The 19,383-nt window shown below is 53.1% G+C and overlaps 1 protein-coding gene across 1 annotated transcript; it reads left to right on the forward strand.

Moving 5' to 3' along the window:
• The first annotated feature begins 8,203 nt into the window (after window positions 1-8,203).
• CAPN11 (calpain 11) lies at window positions 8,204-18,939 on the forward strand. The gene is made up of 21 exons (XM_033102746.1): window positions 8,204-8,440; window positions 8,812-8,881; window positions 10,595-10,713; window positions 11,532-11,665; window positions 11,860-12,028; window positions 13,452-13,535; window positions 13,634-13,719; window positions 13,946-14,020; window positions 14,169-14,329; window positions 14,519-14,688; window positions 15,976-15,987; window positions 16,233-16,444; window positions 16,741-16,780; window positions 16,884-16,949; window positions 17,034-17,091; window positions 17,207-17,271; window positions 17,553-17,621; window positions 17,826-17,904; window positions 17,984-18,100; window positions 18,578-18,636; window positions 18,733-18,939. The coding sequence occupies exons 1-21, from the start codon at window positions 8,213-8,215 to the stop codon at window positions 18,757-18,759; spliced, it is 2,100 nt and encodes a 699-aa protein (XP_032958637.1). The 5' UTR covers window positions 8,204-8,212; the 3' UTR covers window positions 18,760-18,939.
• Window positions 18,940-19,383: the final 444 nt, after the last annotated feature.

Genomic DNA, 19,383 nt, shown 5'->3' on the forward strand with positions numbered 1-19,383 from the left:
GAATCACTCCCATCACCTCCTCTGAAGCTGGGATTGGGGGTGGGGCAGTGAGATGACCCCCTCATCAGCTCAAACAGAAAAGTCCAGAAGGCCAAGTGAGGCTGAGGAACTGGGGGGAGGGGCAAGGACTGAGGGGGGCGAGGATGCCAGGTCAGGGCTGGCTGGTATTGTCTGCGGAGGCTGAGGCCACTAGGGAGATGTCCTGGGGCCAGGGACCCGGCTTCTGAAGGCTCTAGATCAATTAATCAGACACAAGCAGAGGAAGGGAAAAAACAGTTGTGTTCAGGAGACTGACCATCTAGAAATGACCACTGGTTTTGACTAGTGTGGCACTAAGCAGGGTCCTGGAGGATAGGCTTTAAGAAGCAGCCAGGCGCAGTTTTGAACTGAGAAGCGTGTCTCGTGAAGGCCCCTTGGGCCTCCTAAAGCCTGTTTCTATTTGGGCAGGCCGACGCACTATTGCCAGTTGCCTAGCAAGACCCATCGTCGGTCTCCACAACATGGTCTAGACAGACCTCAGGCTGGGCCTCTGGTCAGCTTAGACCCCTTGGTTCCTCAGTGCCCGGCATGCTCCCCTTCCCGCGGGAGAGGGTCTCCCCTAACCCCACCTCACAGGGTCTTCTGGAAGGGCCTGAGCTCAAAGCAAGGTCTGAGTGTTTCCAGCTGTGAGGCCCCAGGTACTCCCCAAATAGCACATGAAGCGAAGGCCTCAGGGAGAGCCTCTCAGGGTGGGAGGCTATAGTAGAGGGGAACGCCTGAGCTCCCCCCAACCCTGCCTGATGCGTCTTCACCGGCAGAGCCCAAGTCAGCAGGGGGAATTACAACACGGCCATTCGACAGACATTTTCTGAACAGGGATTGAGTATCCAGCTCTGTGCTGGGTGCTTCAAAGGATCCAAGGGGTGCAGTGGTGGAATCGCGGAAGGGAGAGGAAAGCCACGGGGAGACCCAAAGTGTACCTCACTTGCTCTCCTTACGGCTGGGGCTAGCAGAAGATAATCCATAGGAGCTGAGGCTTTAGGTTCAAATCCCAGCTGTGTGACTTTGGAGAATTCCTGCTGTCCTTTACACACAAAGTACTTCTGACACCAAATGCATGGGCTTTTCCCACACCAACCAATTCTCCAGACCTCCAGAACCAGCTGGGTGTCCTACAATCCAAGTCAGCCCTGACACTGTCTACCTGGAGAGAGCGTCACATCCCACAGGTGAAGGGCTCAGTCAGATGCCAATCACAAGTCCTAGGTAGTCAGTCACCTGTACATTTGACAGACCAGCTATAAGCAGGGGTTCCCACAATCCCCTTCTTAGATTCAGTAATTTGTTATGTATGACAGCTCACAGAACTCGGGGACACTCTTAGTTACATTTACCAGTTTATTGTAAAGATACGATAAAGGGTGCAGGTGAAGAGCCAGATGAAGAAGTACACAAGGTGAGGTCCAGAAGGAACCACAGAGCTTCTGTCCCTGTGGAAATGAAATGTGCCACCCTCCTGGCATGTGGATGTGTTCACAGACCCAGAAACTCTCTGAACCTGGTATTTTAGGGGGTTTTATGGAGGCTTCATCACGTAGGCATGGTGGATTATTGACTCCATCTCCAGTCCCTTTCCCTTCCCTGGAGTATAAACGTTGCGGCTAAGAGTTCCAAGCTTCTAGTCCTGGCTTGGACGCCACCCAGGAGGCCTCCAAGAATCACCTCATTAGAACAGAAGATGCTCCTAGCCCTTAGGAAATCCCCAGAAATTTCAGAGCTCTGTGTCAGGAACCGGGGGCAGAGACCAAATAGATATGGCTTATCATGTCACCTCTGGACTTCACTTTTCTAAAGTGGGACCAATGAGGGGCAGGTGGGTGACTCAGTTGGTTAGAGCGCAAGCTCTGGGCAATGGGGCTACCGGTTCGATTCCCACAGGGGCGAACTGTGCCCTCCGCAACTAGAATGAAGTCAATGAGCTGCCGCTGAGCTGCCGGATGGCTCACTTGGTTGGAGCGCGTCCTCTCAACCACAAGGTTGCTGGTTCGACTCCCTCAGGGGATGGTGGGCTGTGCCCCCTGCAACTACCAACAGCAACTAGAATGGACCTGGAGCTGAGCTGCACCTTCCACAACTAAGAGTGAAAGGACAGCAACTTGACTTGGAAAAGTCCCGGAAGTACACACTGTTCCCCAATAAAGTCCTGTTCCCCTAAAACAAATGTTTTTTAAAAAAATGGGACTAATGATACCATGTCCTCGAGCTGTTTTAAGGATTAAAGACATGGAAAGTTCTCAGCTCAGTGTTTGGTACATAATAAAGGCTTAATAAACTGTAATTGATATTCTTGTAAATGAGGAAATTGAAACCCAGAAGAGGGGGCAGGGAGGACTTGCCCACGGTCTGCTTAGAATAAGGCTCTGGATTCCACTCAGTTGTCTGAGCAGCTGCTCTGTACCCAACGCACCAGCTGGCAGGGCTGAGGGGCCCAGGATGACCCTACAGTCCCCGTCCTCAACGGCCCTACATTCTGTCCTATAAACCTGAGCTACCAGGCAGACTTCCCAGCTCGGAGTTCACCCTTTCTCCTGAGAGGCACGACCCTCAGGCCAGTGGCCTAATCATGCCAAGGAGAGTGTTATGGGTTGAACTGTGTCCCCCCAAAAAGATATGGTAAAGTGCTTGCCCCCAGTACCTCAGCATGTGACCTTATTTGGAAGTAATTAGTTAACATGAGATCATGCTGGAATAAGGGGGGAGTGTGTGTGTGTGTGTGTGTGTGTCTTTGTAAGAAGAAGAAAGGGACACAGAACGCCCCATGTGAAGACACAGAGACACAGACAGAATGCTGTTGTCAGTAGGAAAGTAGCTTTTGGAGATGAGGAGGCTTTCAGGATAAAATAAAACGTCAGGTTGGGGTGTCAGGGAGAGCCCCTGCCTGGAAGCCTTGTGCTGAAGGAGAGGGACTCCGACACGTCCTGATTGGCTATACAGTGAGGACAGCCAGCCTGGAGGAAGCCACCTGGGGTGGGGGTGCTGAGTCTCCCAACTCTGCAGGGAGATGGCCCTCAGGCTGGTGGGTGGGGACTGGGCAGAGAGAAAGGGGCTACATTACTGACAGTGCCCGCCTGTGGGGGACAAGTGGGAAGGAGAAGAGAAGAGGCAGCTGTTAAAATGTGCCACCGACCTAGGAATCCCACTGCAAGTGGAGAGTTCTGGGTGGGGGTGGGGATCTTCCTACCCCTCCCCCCAGAACCTTCAACTGTCAAACAGCGTACTAGCCACCAGAAAACTGTACTCTGCAGGTAGGCGCTGATGGGGGCTTGTCCCACTCCTGTACCAGGACCTCCCCCCACAAAAGGGCCTTTGTCCCCTTGAGGGTGACTCTTCCATCAGACTGGATGCTATCTAGGAGCAGGAGCTGAGCCTTCTCCTCAGACATTTGGGAAAGAACAGGCTGCTGGTGTTCAGACCACAGGAGCCTTTCCCCCTCCTCTCCACTGAGAGGTTGGAGTCGGGAGAAGTGAGGGATGGGTTATCCCACTGTCACAGCGCCTTGGCGAAAAGGCTTGCCTGAAGGAGGTCCCAGCAGAGTTAGAGAAATAAAGCTCCGGGAACAGAGAGAACCTCTCCCCAGGCCCCTCGGTGCAGAAAGCCCAGATCTTAAGAAGGCTGCAGGAACAGGTTACATATGCAGGCCGGGACCAGACCTCAGGACCTGCGGGAGGCAGCCCTGAGGGGAAAGGAGGGGCTGGCAGAGCTGAGTTGTTCTGTGGGGTGGGAAGTAAGTGGACAGAGGCAGCTGACTGCAGCCGGCGAGGGGCTCAGCCCTGCTCCTCAGCCGGCCGAGCAGGGCAGCTGGCTTCTGCTATAGGGGCACCCTAGACCCAGCCTCCTGGCTGCTTGGACCTCACATCTGCCTGAGCCCTGGAAATATAGGCCTAGCCCTAGTAGAAGACCCCAACCCAGTCCCGGCTCTTCAGAAGTTTCCTCAAACTGAACATTCTAGACAACATCTTCATTTCCTCCCAGCTCTGGAAATTTAACTGTCCATAAATGTACAGGTCCTTTCTGATGGGGCAGGGTGGGGGTTAGGGGGCTGCCCCTAGCCTCAGAGATGACTCCCAGTCTACTGGGGAAGACAGGATGTGCACCAGGGACAGAAAGCTTCCTATCCATTCCTGCTCTGGCCATCTGCCTGTTCTCTCCTCAGCCAGCCTTATCTGTCTGTCTCAGCTTGCCCCTGCCCACGTGACAGGGGCTGGGGCCTGTCTCCCTCTCTGGAAACATAGTGTTGATAACTACGGTGGAGTATGTGCGTGTGATTGTGTGAGTCCCCCTGCCAATTGGCTGAGTAACAAGCTCACACCCAGCGGCCTAGATATGCAGGATCTCAGGCAGGTTTTGGAATCAGGACGGTGAGCAATGGCTCCTTGGGCTGGGTGGTGACCAGCGGACGGAGGGCCCCAGGGAAATGTGGGACGTGAACTTTAACCTTCATCGCCTTGCCTGCCCTCTGACGTTCTCTTGGCACCAGCACCTTCTGGGGTCCTTCCAGACCCCCAAGAGAGCTCTGCACACTCACTCCCGGGGACAGGCCGGTCACAGAGCAGTTCCCCTCACCATCTGGGCGCCCTTAACCCAGGTTTTTCAACCTCGACACTCTTGCCATTTGGGGCAGGATAATTGTTTGTTGTAGGAGCTGTCCTATGCACCATAGGATGTTCAGCGGCTGTCCTGACCTCCCACCACGAGGTGCCAGTAGCACCCTTCACCCCACTCCCCAGTTATGACAACAAAAACTGGCTCTAGACATCGCCAAGCGTACCCTGGGGCATGATCATGGTCATCCCCAGTTGGGAACCCCTGACCCAATTTCTCAGGGCGGGCCCTGCGTTGCAGCTGGGTCAGACGGCAGTCATTCCTGCCCTGCCAGCCACACGGGGGAAAGGACCGGGCGATGACACAGAGTTCTCGGTTCTCCTCCCTCTCGGGGATGTTCTTCACCCTCGTCCCTGGGCCCTCTTCATCTGAAGGGGTCTCCCTAGCTTTTCCACTGGCTCTTAGGGCAAAGAAATAAGCCACACACACACACTCCACAGACACAGACACACACACTCCACAGACACACAAACACTCCACAGACACATACACACACACTCCACAGACACACACACACACACACACACCACAGACACACACATTCCACAGACACACAAACACTCCACAGACACACACACACTCCACAGACACACAAACACTCACAGACACACAAACACTCACAGACACAGACACACACACTCCACAGACACACACACACACACCACAGACACACACATTCCACAGACACACAAACACTCCACAGACACACACACACTCCACAGACACACACACTCCAGACACACACACACAACACACACACACTCCACAGACACACACACACTCCACACACACGCGTGTGCACACACACACACACACACTCCAGACACACACACACCACACAGACACACACACTCCACAGACACACACACACCACAGACACACTCCTTTATTCCTTTCCCCCTACTCGGAGGGAGTGGGAAGGAGCTTCATCAACCATTTCTAAGAGAAGCCCAGAGCGTTTGGGTTGGAAGAGAGAGGGTGGAAGGAAAAGGAGGGGGAAGAAATCCCAGCTTCCGACTTCACTCACCCTTTTCCCTGCCCCCCAAACCCCAGCTCTTCCAGAACCAGGAACTCATGGTGCACCCCATCCTCCAGGGAGCGGGGTGAGCTCAGAGCAGAGAAAGGAGGTAGTCATTCCCCCAGAACTCCCTGATTATCCCAGCCTCGGTGGCCTCTTTCCCTGGCACCTTCTCCCTGTCTCTGTGGCCGCGGAGCTGACCCTGAGGAAGGTCAGCCTGGGCAGGGTCCTCTCAGAGCTCCACACAGGGGACTGTTCACTTCTGACTCCTCAGTGCCCAGCACAGAATAAATGCTCCCAAAGGGTGGCTGAGATGAGCTGGGGCTGGCTCCTAGGAGCTCAAACCTAGTGACAGAGAAAAACAAGCCCACAGATGTTCCCAATATGTTAAGTGTGTTTGCTGCTTTCCTGATGATCATGAAGCCCTTGAAGGAGGAGTGGGCAGGAGGCCATGTGATCCTAGCAAGAGCTCAACACATATTATTAGTCAACCAGCCAGGTCAGTGGGGAGAAGGCAACCAACAGTTGCAGTGCTCCTGCTAAACTCCAGTCTTTTTCATGTATGTTGTATCATTTAATCCCGAAACACCCTTCAAGGTAGGGTATAGCAGCCTCTTTATATAGATGAGAAAACCAAGGCTCAGAGACCTAAAGCAACTTGCCCCATGTCACACAGCTACTCACTCTGGCTTGGTGCAGCCCAGGGCACTAGGTCTGCTAAAGAGGAATCGGCTGCCTCCCTGACCCAACTTATCTACCCTCAGTTGCCCCTCTCAGCTGAGGGGAAGTGGTTTAACAAAAACCACCTAGAGGCTGGAATAAAACTGAGGAAGGGACGGACCACTCACCCTTCTCTCCAGCACAGTCTCTGGCCCTGCACCAAGGCTCCCTCCCAGTAAGACAGCGAGTGTGATGGGTGAGAGCATGCACCAGTCTGCCTAGGTGTGATCCTCCCTGCCTCTGCTGCCTGCCAGGTGTGCGGCCTCGAGGAAGGTCGCACAGTTCTCCCTCTGTAGCAGGGGCCTCAGTTTCTCCCTCTGTAGCAGGGAGACAATAACAGCAAACCTAACCAAGAGGGTGTCGTGAGGATTCAATGAGTTAATACACATAAAGTGTTTAGAACCATGCCACGCATGTGCTGAGTTTTCAAACGCTGTTGACTCTTACTTTTATAAATGCTACGTAAGTGCTAGTTATTTTTCTAACGAAGGGAGGATTCCTAATATCTTCTCATCACAAGCGACAGGCTGTGTGGAAGAAGCAAAGGACAGAATCCCAAGTCTTTCTCCAGCAAACTCACCCTAATCCTTATGACCAGTAAGTGGGGCTGGGCGTCTCCAGGCCTCAGGACCCCGAGGGGACCCCAAAGAGACCCTTATCCTCTGGCCAGGACCTCTGCCCATCGCCCATACCAGTGCCCTGGATTCCCTGGGTTAAGCTGAGCCCTTTTTGGTCCCCAGGCACGGCCTGTTGGCAGTGCTGGGTTAGAGTTTGCAAGTCCCACCATTTACTGGGCACCTGCTCAACGGTGTGGGGGGATCTCTCCGATGGAACAGAGGGTCCCGTGGATGAGCCACACACCCAGCTACCCCTTCACAGGATCATTATTGAGCCCTCTTCCTGTGAAGGAGCTAAGGTGCACACCCTTCCTCCTTTCCAGGAGCTGCCAGGGAACAGCATTCAAAACATTCATTGAGCACCTGCTATGTGCTCTATACAACAGCAAACAAAATGTGCAAAACTCCCTGTCCTCATGATCTTTCAATCTAGTAAGGGAGGAAAATAATAAAACATATAGCACATCGGGGACTAGAGTGAGACAGAGAGTTGGGGGGCCGGGCAGGGCAGGAGAGAGAAAATGTGGATTTGCAAACTACAGTGCAAGGCAAGGCATTCGTTCATTCATTCATCCATCCACCAAAAGCTTTTCTGAGCCCCTGCTGGGCCAGGCACTGTGTATTCCTCATTTTTTTTGTCCATTCATCAGCGGATGGCGTTTGGGGTTTTTTCTCATTTTTTGGCCATTTTAAATAATGCTGCTATGAACATTTGTGTGCAACGGTTTTTTTTGTTTGGTTGGTTGTTTTTTGTTTTGTTTTGTTTTGTTTTTTTTGTGTGTGTGTGTGTGCAAGGTTTTGAATGGACATACATTGTCATATCTCTTGGCTATATACCTGGGAGTAGAATTGCTAGTTTACATAGTAACTTTCTGTTTAACTGTTTGAGGAACTGCCAGACTGTCTTCCAAAGTGTCTGCACCTTTGTACACACCCACCAGAAGTATAGGAGGCTTCCAATTTCTCCACATCCTCACCAACACTTGTTATTATTAGTCCTTGATTAGAGCCAAAATAGTGAGTGTGAGGTAGTTTATCACTATGGCCTTGGTTTGCACTTGTCTGGTGTCTAAAGATGTTGAACAGTTTCTCATGTGATTAGTGGTCATTTGTGTATCTTCTTTAGAAAAATATCTATTCAGATCCTTTGCCTATTTTTTTATTGGGTGATTTGTCTTTTTATGATTAAGTGGAGACCATGTTCACCGAGAAGGGAATGGCGGCTCATATAAGCCAGAACCGACTCAAGGCCCAGGGCGTGGGCCAACACCACAAGGCCCGGAACTACAGTAACCAGAGCTTCGAGGAGCTGCAAGCACTCTGTCTGAGGAAGGGGGAACTGTTCCAGGACCCCATATTCCCTGCCGAACCCACTTCACTGGGCTTCAAGGAACTGGGCCCCAACTCCAAAAAAGTGCAGAACATCTTCTGGAAGCGGCCCACGGTGGGTACCGGGAGGGAAGGCGTGGACTCCTGGGGTGAGGGGAGGATTGTGGTGATGCCCAAGTCACTTCGATAATTTCCAGTCCCCCATAGCCCTATCCTGGCCTTGGCACTAAGCTGCCCCTCCGTCAGGGCTGGGGACAGTTCTGGACATGCTTAAGCAAAACATCTCAGGTAACCCCTGGGAAAGTTCCTTACCAACCTTTGCCATTCCAACCTGCACTTGTAACAACCTGGTCCTGCACTCTCTCCCCTCCCTTATCCATGTTTTCCCCTAGAACTTGGAGGTGGGCATCATTCCCCAGGAAAGGTGGGAAGGAGATTGGGGAGGGAGGTCCTGGGCTCCCTCAAACCTTTATTCGTTCCTTGCAGGAAATCACAAGCGATCCTCACTTCATTATGGATGAGATCACCACGACCGACATTTGCCAGGGGATACTTGGTGAGTGGGGAGCAGAAAGCCGGTCTCCACTGGGGGTGGGCAGGGGTGAATTGGGGCAGAGGGCTGAGGTGGGGGGCAGAATGCCAAAGTGTCTTTGAAGGCTGGGGACCTGGGACCCCTAGCTTCAGCATCCCCTTCTGAGGAGATGGTAGTGAGAGTGTCAGGTGGGTCTTTCTGCTCCCCCCCTAATCTGGATTCCACCCCCACCTGCTGCAATCTAAGTTTGGGAGTAAGCTGGGGTGATATATTAGTTATCGACCACTACACAGTAAGTTACCCCAAGACTTCAGTGCCTTCAAGAAACAACAAATGTGACATCGTCTCACAGTTTCTGTGGGCAGGAATCCGGAAGCAGCACAACCGGACGGTCTGGCTCAGGGTCTCAGGAGGCTGCAGCCTACTCAGGGCTGCAGTCACCGGAAGGTTTGGTGGGAGCTGGAAGATTCACTTCTAGGGGTGTGCTCACATAGCAGGAGGAGGCCCGAGCGTCCACACCACACAGTAGCTGGCTGTTCCCAGAGTGAGCCAAGAGAGAACAAGGCGGAAGCCATACTGCCTTTCCCACCTAGTCTCAGAACGCACACCCACACACACACCCACACACACTCACACCTCACACATACACACACGGTAAAGAAACCTCCACCACATTCAACTTGTTAGAAGCAAGCACAAAACCTGGCCCACACTCAAGGGGAGGAAAAGGAGGGGAGGCATGTCAAAGAACTTGACGTAGGAGTGTTTTAAAGCCACTGCAGGTGCCAGAACTTCCTCTGTCTCAGGCATCAAATAAAGAGGCATTGGATCCCCTCCGCCTACTCTCCCACTGGCTCCTATGGGCAGTCCCCAGAGATATCTTCCTCCCTAAACCTGGTCCTATTCCACGGTTTCCTCCAAACCCCTCATTGCCTCTTTAGGAAAAAGGCCAGGATGGGCTGAATTCTGTCGCCTATGCGGCAGAGAAGAGGGCAAGGTGTGGGCATGGCAGAGGCCAAGGAGAGCTTAGTTCCCACAGCTGCCGCTGAGGCTCACTAGGCTGGAGAGCCCTGGGCTGGATATCAGAGGAGGTGCCCTTAACCTTCCTTTCCTCCCTCCTGCCTCCCTCCTGCATATCTCAGGCCTCCAGAGGCCAGAGGAGCTTTCCCAGTCCCCTCAGCCTCAGCCTGGCTCAAAGTCCTCACACCAGGCACCACCTGCCCCACAGCCCCAGCCCGTGGGGTCTGAGATCCCCAAGAGAGAGATGGTAACAGATGACCTCAGACCAGGCATACTGCCCCTGAGCCCCTTGGGTCGCCAATAGTATGCGGGTGATATCAGGGAGAGACAGCTTGATTTTTACACCAGTGTAATCATGAGGTACAGGTGGGGGGCATGGGGGAAGGTGACCGGGTTTGTGGAAGGGATGAGAGACAACTGGCTCCCTCCCAAAGAAAGCAAGTTCCAGAGTGAGGAGCAAGACCAAGGCCAAAAATTCCTCCCCCCCAAACCCCCAAACAAAAGCATCTGGCTCTGCTTTGTAAATCCCTCGCCTGACAGAAACGGTAGAGAGGCTTACCCCCTCCGCAGGGCCTGTCCCTTCAGCCCTCCTTCTCCATACTTGCTTCTGTAGCAGGAGGTCCTGCCAGGGAGGGGCTGCTCCTCAAGGGCTTGGATTCTGGGACCTACATACATAAGGGAGTGCTCAGCGGGGGGAGCCCCTGACTGTCTTTCCAGGGGACTGCTGGCTTCTGGCTGCCATTGGTTCCCTTACCACATGCCCCAAACTGCTGTACCGCGTGGTACCCAAGGAGCAGAGCTTCCAGAAAAACTATGCTGGAATCTTCCATTTTCAGGTGAAGGGTGATCTGTGGGGTGCATGGTGGCGGGGACAGAGGGAGGGAGAGAGACAATTAGTATGTGCTTTGAAGTTTACCTTTTTTCTTTTTGGAAAATGACATTTATTAGGGTGGGGTTTTGCCTATTATCAGAGAAATATCTGCTCAGTAAAGAAATCACTAAAAATCTGTTCACCACTTTTTTAAACCCGCTCCCAAAATAATTGTTATCGGTCTGTGGCTCTCCTTCTCCTTCTTTCTCCTTCTCCTTCTCGTTCTCGTTCTTCTTCTCCTTCTCTGCTTCCTCCTTCTCCTCTCTCTTTCTCTCTCTCTCAGTACACACACACACACACGTACATATACATGTGTGTGTGTATGTGATTTTGGGAGTCTGTGTCACATAAGTTTTGCAATCTGCTCTTTCAATTTAGGGACATGTGGATGAATTCCCCATATCATAAAATATTTCTGAGAATCACAGGGGTTTTTAAGACCTCAGAAATCCTAAAGTCCAGCCAAAGTCAAAAGATGGGTGGGGTCCCTCTGGAGGCCATGGCAGGACCTGGAAATGAGGTGGGGGTGCGGTGTATGCTTTCCATTGCCTTTCACTGTCTGTTCAGCCTTTCTGGAGCGTGGGCTCTGTAACACTGGTGTGTCACTGAACGTGGCCACCAGGAGGCGTTCGTGTAACAGACTTCTCACACAAGGAGAGTGTGTGTGTGTGTGTGTGTGTGTGTGTGTGTGTGTGTGTGTGTGTTATATGCATGTGCTTGGAGGGGGGTCCTGGGGCAGACAGATGCCCCATGCCCCGCTGAGGTCCACCTTGCTGCCTACAGATTTGGCAATTTGGGCAGTGGGTGGACGTGGTGGTGGATGACCGGCTGCCCACAAAGAATGGCAAACTGGTGTTCGTGCACTCAGGCGAGGGCACTGAGTTCTGGAGTGCCCTGCTGGAGAAAGCATATGCCAAGTGAGTGACCTGAGCCAAGGAACTGGATTTGCCTCCAAACCTGCCCCACCAGTTGGCAGATATGGGGGCAGCTGGAATCAAGGGAAGGGGCAGGGGGTAGGCAGGGCATCTTTCCCTTCCCTCACCACACCCTTTGATGTCCAAGCTCACATCTCTATCCCAGAGTCCGAACAGTGCTCTCTCTGTGCCCACAGGCTGAGCGGGTCCTATGAAGCACTGTCAGGGGGCAACACGGTAGAGGGCTTTGAGGACTTCACAGGGGGTGTGACCCATAACTTCCAACTCCAGAGGCCCCCTAAGAACATGCTGCGAATACTTAGGAAGGCCACACATCGATCCTCTCTCATGGGCTGCTCCATCGAAGTAAGCCATGCTTGGTCCTGCCTCAGGGCCTTTGCACCTGCTGTTGCTGTCACCAGAAGGTTCTTTCCCCAGATACCTGCATAGATAGCTCCTTCTCATTCACGTTTCAATTCAAATGTCCCTTCCTCAGACTAGTCTTCCCCGCCTTCCAATCTAAATTAGCTACTGTCTACTTTGAAATTATGATGTGAAACTGCCTTACTTATCTATGTATTTATTCATAGCCTTTGTTCTCCAGACAGTTTTCACATTCCATGAGGCAGTGACTGTTTTATTCACTGCTGGATCCTGAAACTTAGCATGGTGCCTGGTATGCAATAGATACCCAACAAATATTTGTTCAAATAAATAAGTGAACCTAGAGTGCTACCGTATGACCTGGCGATTGCAATCTTGGGCATTTAATCTTGGGGGATGAAGACTTATGTCCACACAAAAGCCAGAACATATCAGCTTTATTTGTAATAGCCAGAAACTGGAAACAACCTAGATGTCCTTCAAAGGGTGAATAGTTCCACTGTGGTGCACACACTCAGCAATTAAAAAAAAAAAAATGAACTATTGACACACGTAACAACTTGGGAAAATCTTAAGGGAATTATGCTGAATCAAAAAAAAAGCCAATCCCTGGCAGCCTGTTAGCTCAGTTGGTTAGAGCCTGGTGCTCTTAGCAGCAGGGTTGCCGATTTGATCCCCACATGGGCCACTGTGAGCTGCGCCCTCCACAACGAAATTGAAATAACTACTTGACTTGGAGCTGATGGGTCCTGGAAAAACACACTTAAATAAATAAAAGTTTTTTTAAAATGGGGGCGGGGGAGGGAGGAAAGTATTCAAGCACTTTTGCTTATGACTAGCAAAATGACTTAAAAAAAAATCACTTAAAGAAAAAAAAAGCCAATCCTTAAAGGTTCTGTATTATATGATTCCATTTACATGACAGTCTTGAAATGACAAAATGAAAAAACAGGAAGCGTATTAGTGGTTGTCGGAGGTGAGGGAGGAGGGAAATAAGAAAGAGGTAGGTGTGGCCATAAAAGGACAACACAAGGGCTGCCTGTGGGCATGGACATCTGTACCCTGACTATGGTGGGGGGTACACAGACTTACCCATGTGATAAAACCGCACAGAACACACACACACTAGTAAAAGTGGGGAAGTCTGGAAAAGATTGATAGATTGCATCCACGCCAACACCCTGCTTTTGATATTGTACTAGTCTTTGCACAAAGGGGGGCCCTGGATATGGGGTGCACGGGATCGCTCTGCAGTATGTTTTACAATTGCATGTAAGTCTACAATGATTTGAAAATACAACGTTTCATCTTAAAGAAATGAGCCCGTAGCGTCCTCCCCTCTGGTCAGGCGTCGCAATCCTTCTGACCAGGTCCTGAATTCCTCTCCTTCCTCTCTGTTCTGTAGATCACCAGCGACAGTGACTTGGAATCCGTGACCCCGAGGAAGCTGGTGAGAGGACACGCTTACTCAGTGACTGGACTTCAGGATGTGAGTCTGACAGCTGCCCCCTGCCCTGAGAGGCATGTGAAGCAAGAGAACTTCCTCCCGCCCCCTTGCTCCTGACCTTTACGGCACACCCCACCCAGGTCTGGTACCGAGGCAAGATGGAAACTCTGATTCGGGTCCGGAATCCCTGGGGCCGGATTGAGTGGAATGGAGCCTGGAGTGACAAGTAGGTGCCCCTGCCCAGGTGAGAGGCAGAGCACAGGGCAGGCCCATGAGCCAGGCCGTGCCACAGAGGGACCCAGGGGTGTACCAGGTTGCATTCCTCCCCTCTAGATTCTCCAGCTGACCCAGGAACCCCTGTAGGCAGGTATTCAGGGGTGAGGGAATGTCTTGGGGAGAAAGGAGGTGCCTCCTGACCTACAGCCCCTCCCCCCCACTTGTCTCTGCTCTAGTGCCAGTGAGTGGGAAGAGGTGTCCCCCGGCATCCAGAAGCAGCTGCTGCACAAGAGGGAGGATGGGGAGTTCTGGTCAGTGTGGCTTGGGTGGGCTTCCTTCTCCCCCCACACCCCATCCCCCCTCCCCTACCCCCACCCTCCCACCTGTGCCTTGGATGTGGAGGCTCCTGGGAAGGGGTGTGCCGCTGAGGGGCGCGAGCACCCACGCCCTGCATCACAGGATGTCCTACCAAGATTTCCTGAAGAACTTCACATCCCTGGAGATCTGCAGCCTGATGCCGGATGCGCTCTCTGGGGACTACAAGAGCTGCTGGCACACCACCTTCTACGAGGGCAGCTGGCGGAAGGGCAGCACAGCGGGGGGCTGCAGGAACCACCCTGGTGGGTGAGGGGATTGAGAGGGCAGGGCGCCTGGGATGGGCCACTGACTCACCACACAACCCTGTTTGGGGAGTCAGTGTCCATGATGGGGTCAGGGGCCATTGGGCTCTGCAGGGGAGGCAGGCTTGTGGCTGGGACGCCGGTGCACCCTGGGAAGGGCTGAGTCATCCTGACCCACTTCCTCCACAGACACATTCTGGACCAACCCCCAGTTTAAGATCTCTCTCCCCGAGGAGGACGATGACCTAGAGGATGAAGAAGCCGTCTGCACCTGCCTGGTAGCCCTGATGCAGAAGAACTGGCGGCAGGCACGGTCCCACGGAGGCCAGCTGCAGACCATTGGCTTTGTCATCTACACGGTGGGCGCGCCAGCTGACCCCTCAGCCACTCTTGCTCCTTCTCCTGGCCTCACCCCCGGGGCCACTGCCCACTCGGGAGCGGCACCCTCTCCAACAGGCTCCACAGCCCTGGCTCTTTCTTAATTAGTGCATTGTGCTTTTGAGACAGGCCCGCAGTTTGCTTTTAACAGACTTTTTAATCTAAAACACGTAGGTAACACTTCCTTTGTGCCAGGCATCGGTCCAAGGGCCTTGTGAATAGTAACGCCTTTTCTAAAAGAGATTGAGAGCCAGAGAGGTGCGGTCACTTGCTCAAGCTCACGCAGGCAGGGGTCAGGAGCAGAGCCTGTGTCCTGATTCCCAGACACTCCGAGATTTCTGCACAAGCCCCCACCACCAAGCCTCCCCCCAGATGTCCCGCCAAGAACCTGGACTCCAGCGGCCAAGAGAAATCCCCGACAAGTATTTCCCAAACCATGCTTTGCAAAATCCTAGAAATAGCCGTTTGTTCATTCTCTTCTATATTCAACGAGTATTTATGGAACAGCTACTGTGTGCTGGGACCCAGTCCAGTCTCCGGGAGGTCAATAGTGAACAAAACAGATACAAGCCGGGCACTTCTCCTAGGCCATGAGTCCCCCAGGCTAACTTAACAGACACGCTTCAAAACATTTGCAAGGTTAGATGCACTCCTGGGAAAGGCTGTGTTCTTTCCCCGCCACAGAGCTCTCCAGTGCCATCAGCATATTAACGGTTCTGGTCATTCCCTCAGGACAGCAATCTATGTATCTTGGTTTCACTCTCCTTTCTACAAAGGTAATTGTGCTCAATCCTCAATTTCATAATCCCCTATTAGATGGCTTCCTGCAGGGTATGAGCGTCTCATGGAAATGCTCATGTGTAGGAAAGTGCTCTCCTAGATTTTCACCCCAGCTCTTTTCTTTTTTTTTTTTTTACCCCGCCCCCACTTTTCATTTTTGAGCAATGTGAAATGGGGCACGGTACCTCACCTTTTCGGGAGTCTGTTTCCTGTCCTTAACCTGCAGTGGTAAAAATCTCCCCCTGGCAAAACACTGTGTAAACTGTACTTTGCTGCCCAAAGCTGAGGAATGATTAATTCTAGGACTTTTAGCTGTCAGAGCCCACACCCCACCCCACCCCGTCACCAGTGTCCCAGTGCCTTAATACACCCCCGCCCAACACACACACACACACACACACACACACACACACACACACACACTATGGACATTACAGGCCTGAGCCCCTTCTCCATCCTGGTGATCCTCCTCTCTCTTCCCTTCCCAGGTTCCAAAGGAGGTACAGAGACGTTGGAGTTGATCGTGGCCCGGATCCCTGTGCATGGGAAAAGGGTGGAATTTGGCAAAGGGCTCTGGGGGCCCCTTGGTTAGGATTCCAGCCCCCTTAGGCCCTGGGTGGGAGTCGGAGAAAGAAGAGCCCACACCGGGGTTACCTGCCAGCTGGGCGATGTCCAGTCAGTTTGGGGGTCCCTCTCTCCCAGCCGTCCCAGGCCAGCCTTGAACCCACCTGCAGGGCACATGTAGTTGCAGAACATCCAGAATATCCACCTGAAGAAGGACTTCTTCACGAAGTATCAGGACAATGGCTTCTCAGAGATCTTCACCAACACGCGGGAGGTGAGCAGCCATCTCCAGCTGCCACCAGGGGAATATATCATCATTCCCTCCACCTTTGAGCCACACAGGGATGTTGACTTCCTGCTTCGGGTCTTCACAGAGAAGCACAGCGAATCCTGGTGAGGGGCCCCTCCTCGTTGCTCCAAGGTCACCTGCCCAAGAGCTATAAGATACCAAACTCAGGGAGCAGTCTTCTGGTCCTCCCCTACCCTATCCCTGTTTTACAGTCAGGGAAACTGACGCATGAGGAGGGGAAGTCCCAGTTAGTAGCAGAGCCAGAACCAGAACCCAGATGCCATGGGGCCTTTTCTAGATTGCTTCAGATATATGACATGACAAACCCCCTAACCACCCCACTGAAATCCCTGTCTCTCTGACCTCTGGGAACCCCTGAGCTTCATTCACTTTTGCCCAGGGAAATGGATGAAGCCAACTGTGCTGAGCTACTCCAGGAGGTGAGAGAAGGCTCTGGGGTTGGGGAATCGGAGGGAGCCTCTGGGGGCGGAGGTGTAAAGGGACTTCCTGGCCTGGGGCCGATCCCCACTCCTTTCCCTCCAGGAGAACATCTCTGAGGATGATATCGAGGAAGATTTCAAATATTTGTTTGAGATGGTGGCAGGAGAGGTGAGAGGTTGAGAGCTGGGCGGGGAAAGGAGGTGGCCGGGAGCGGAAGGGGCCAGAGCAGGGCTTTACGGTCCCCCTGCCTAGGGCCAGGAGATAGGCGTGTACGAGCTACAAAGGCTGCTCAACAAGGTGACCTTCAAACGTGAGTGTTCCAGCCCTGCTGCTCACAGCTTTCCCCCCCTGCCTTCACCGCTCCGCTGCCCCCACTCTCCCCCACTCATCCCTTCTCTTGCTCCTGCCTCTTCCCTCCCTCACAGTCAGTAACCTTAAGAGCAAGGGCTTCAGCCTGGACGTGTGTCGCGGCATGATCAACATCTTGGATGTATCTTCCTGTCCAGTGGGTGGTCCTGTCTAGTGTTCTCCGCCCCTGTCCCCCTACCCCTCCGCCTGGCCGAGGGTGTCACCTCTCTGGCCAGCCATGCCCTCCTTCCTGACGGGGAGTAGACTCGCGGGCAGCAAAAGACGCCAGGTTTTCTGGCTGTTACCATAGTTACCAGCCAGCACCGCGTGGTCTTGTCCCCCTACCCTGTGAGTCCCTCTGCCTCCCTGCCCCCACAATGACCCCTCACTCCTCCTCTGATATCCTTGACCACGCCCCCCCAGAAAGATGGCTCTGGCAAACTGGGGCTCCTGGAGTTCCAGATCCTATGGAAAAAAATCAAGAAATGGACGGTAACGGGCTTCGGGGAAAGGGGGCAGTTCCTGTGGGTGAGACAGGGAGGTGCTCAAGAGGGATGGGGATTAGTGAGGATGAAGCTAGAACTGGAGCCCCTGACCCCCCCCCGCCCCCCCCCCCACACGAACAGGGTCTGTTGTTTCATTATTTCAACCGCCATGCTATGTGTATGGCCCTACCTCATCTCTGTGTTCCTTCAGGACATCTTCCTAGAGTGTGACCAGGACAGCTCAGGCACCTTGAACTCCTATGAGATGCGCTTGGCAATTGAGAAAGCAGGTGGCCAGGGGTCTGGAGGAGGGGTCGGCAGTGGTCAGAGGGCTAGACTGTTCCCCCTCCACACTCCTCTCTCTCCCAGGCATCAAGGTGACTAACAAGGTGACGCAGGTGATGGTGGCCAGGTATGCAAATGAGAACATGATCATGGATTTTGACAGCTTCATCAGTTGTTTCCTGAGGCTGAAGGCCATGTTCAGTGAGTCAGGCATCTGCCCACTCTCCATCCCAGGCGGGGGACCCCTGGCCTTCTCCTACACACCCGCATGAGGAGCTCTGCTCTAGAACCACTCCCCCTTATAGGATTCAGATAATCTGGGTTCAAACCCTAACTCCACCACTTGCTGGCTCTGTGCCTTGAGTAAGTCACTTTATCTCTCTGTGCCTCTGTTGCCTCGCCTATGAAATGGAGGTAATAATAGTCACGCCCCCATGAGATGGAGGCACAGATTAAATGAGTTAGTATATGGATAGCACTCAGAACTCGGCTTGGATCATAGCAACTTTCTGAGTTGTTGTCACTAATCCCCTGCGTGGTGGGAGGTGGAGGGTTTAGCTGGGGAGCAGCAAGGGACAGCCTCTAACACCCCCTGACACCCTCCCTGGTTGGGAGTGGCTCTTTCAGACCACTGACTCAGCTCTCAACCCCACCTACCTTGATTCCTCCCCAAAACAGCATACTTTCTAACCATGGACCCCAAGAATACTGGCCACATTCACTTGAACCTGAACCAGGTACATAGACGGGAGCTTACCACACCCTCACCCAGGGCTCTCTCCAGCCATCCTGCCCCACCCCACCTCTTCCATCTGCTGCTTCTCTCCCCACAGTGGCTGCAAATAACCATGTGGGGCTAGAGGGGCTTCAGGAGCCTGGCTCACTACCACCACCACCACCACCCGCCCACTGGGGGTTCTGCCCCAGGGGGGCGAGTACTCTTTGCAGCTCTCAGCTCTGCAGTCTCTGCTGACAGAATGGGCTCCAGTAGCAGCACTTGGGCCCAGATGCCATGCTTACTCTAGCAGTGAACCTCCATGCCCACCTTCCCAGCTCAAAGTGTTTCTCTTTTTCCCCAGCCAGGCTTCTGGTGGCTGGATTTACCCCCATAGTCTCTCTCCCTCTCTGAGTCTATTTTATTAAAGATTAAATGACACCTCCCCAGTTCCCCTGGCTGGGGAGGCTCTCCACACTTTCTGTCCTGCCCACACCTGCCTGCTGACCACCCTGCCTGGCATGGCCTCTCTCTCCTCTTTCTCACTCAGGGGCATTATTATAATAAACAGCACATGGCACTGGCTTCTGTGTCTCTATGTTTCTATGCCAGGAAAAGACTGGTGGGGGTGGAAGTCACTTCCCCGGCACAGGGGTGGAAGGGTGGAAGGGGTGGGAGTGGGGGGTGGGTCCCAGTAGTTATCAGGATGGTACTATCCCACCTCCAGGGAGCAGTTAGACATTTGTGGTTGTCACAAAAGCTAGAGGGA

This window comes from Rhinolophus ferrumequinum, chromosome 3, assembly GCF_004115265.2.
Source record: "Rhinolophus ferrumequinum isolate MPI-CBG mRhiFer1 chromosome 3, mRhiFer1_v1.p, whole genome shotgun sequence".
Taxonomy (NCBI): Eukaryota; Metazoa; Chordata; class Mammalia; order Chiroptera; family Rhinolophidae; genus Rhinolophus; species Rhinolophus ferrumequinum.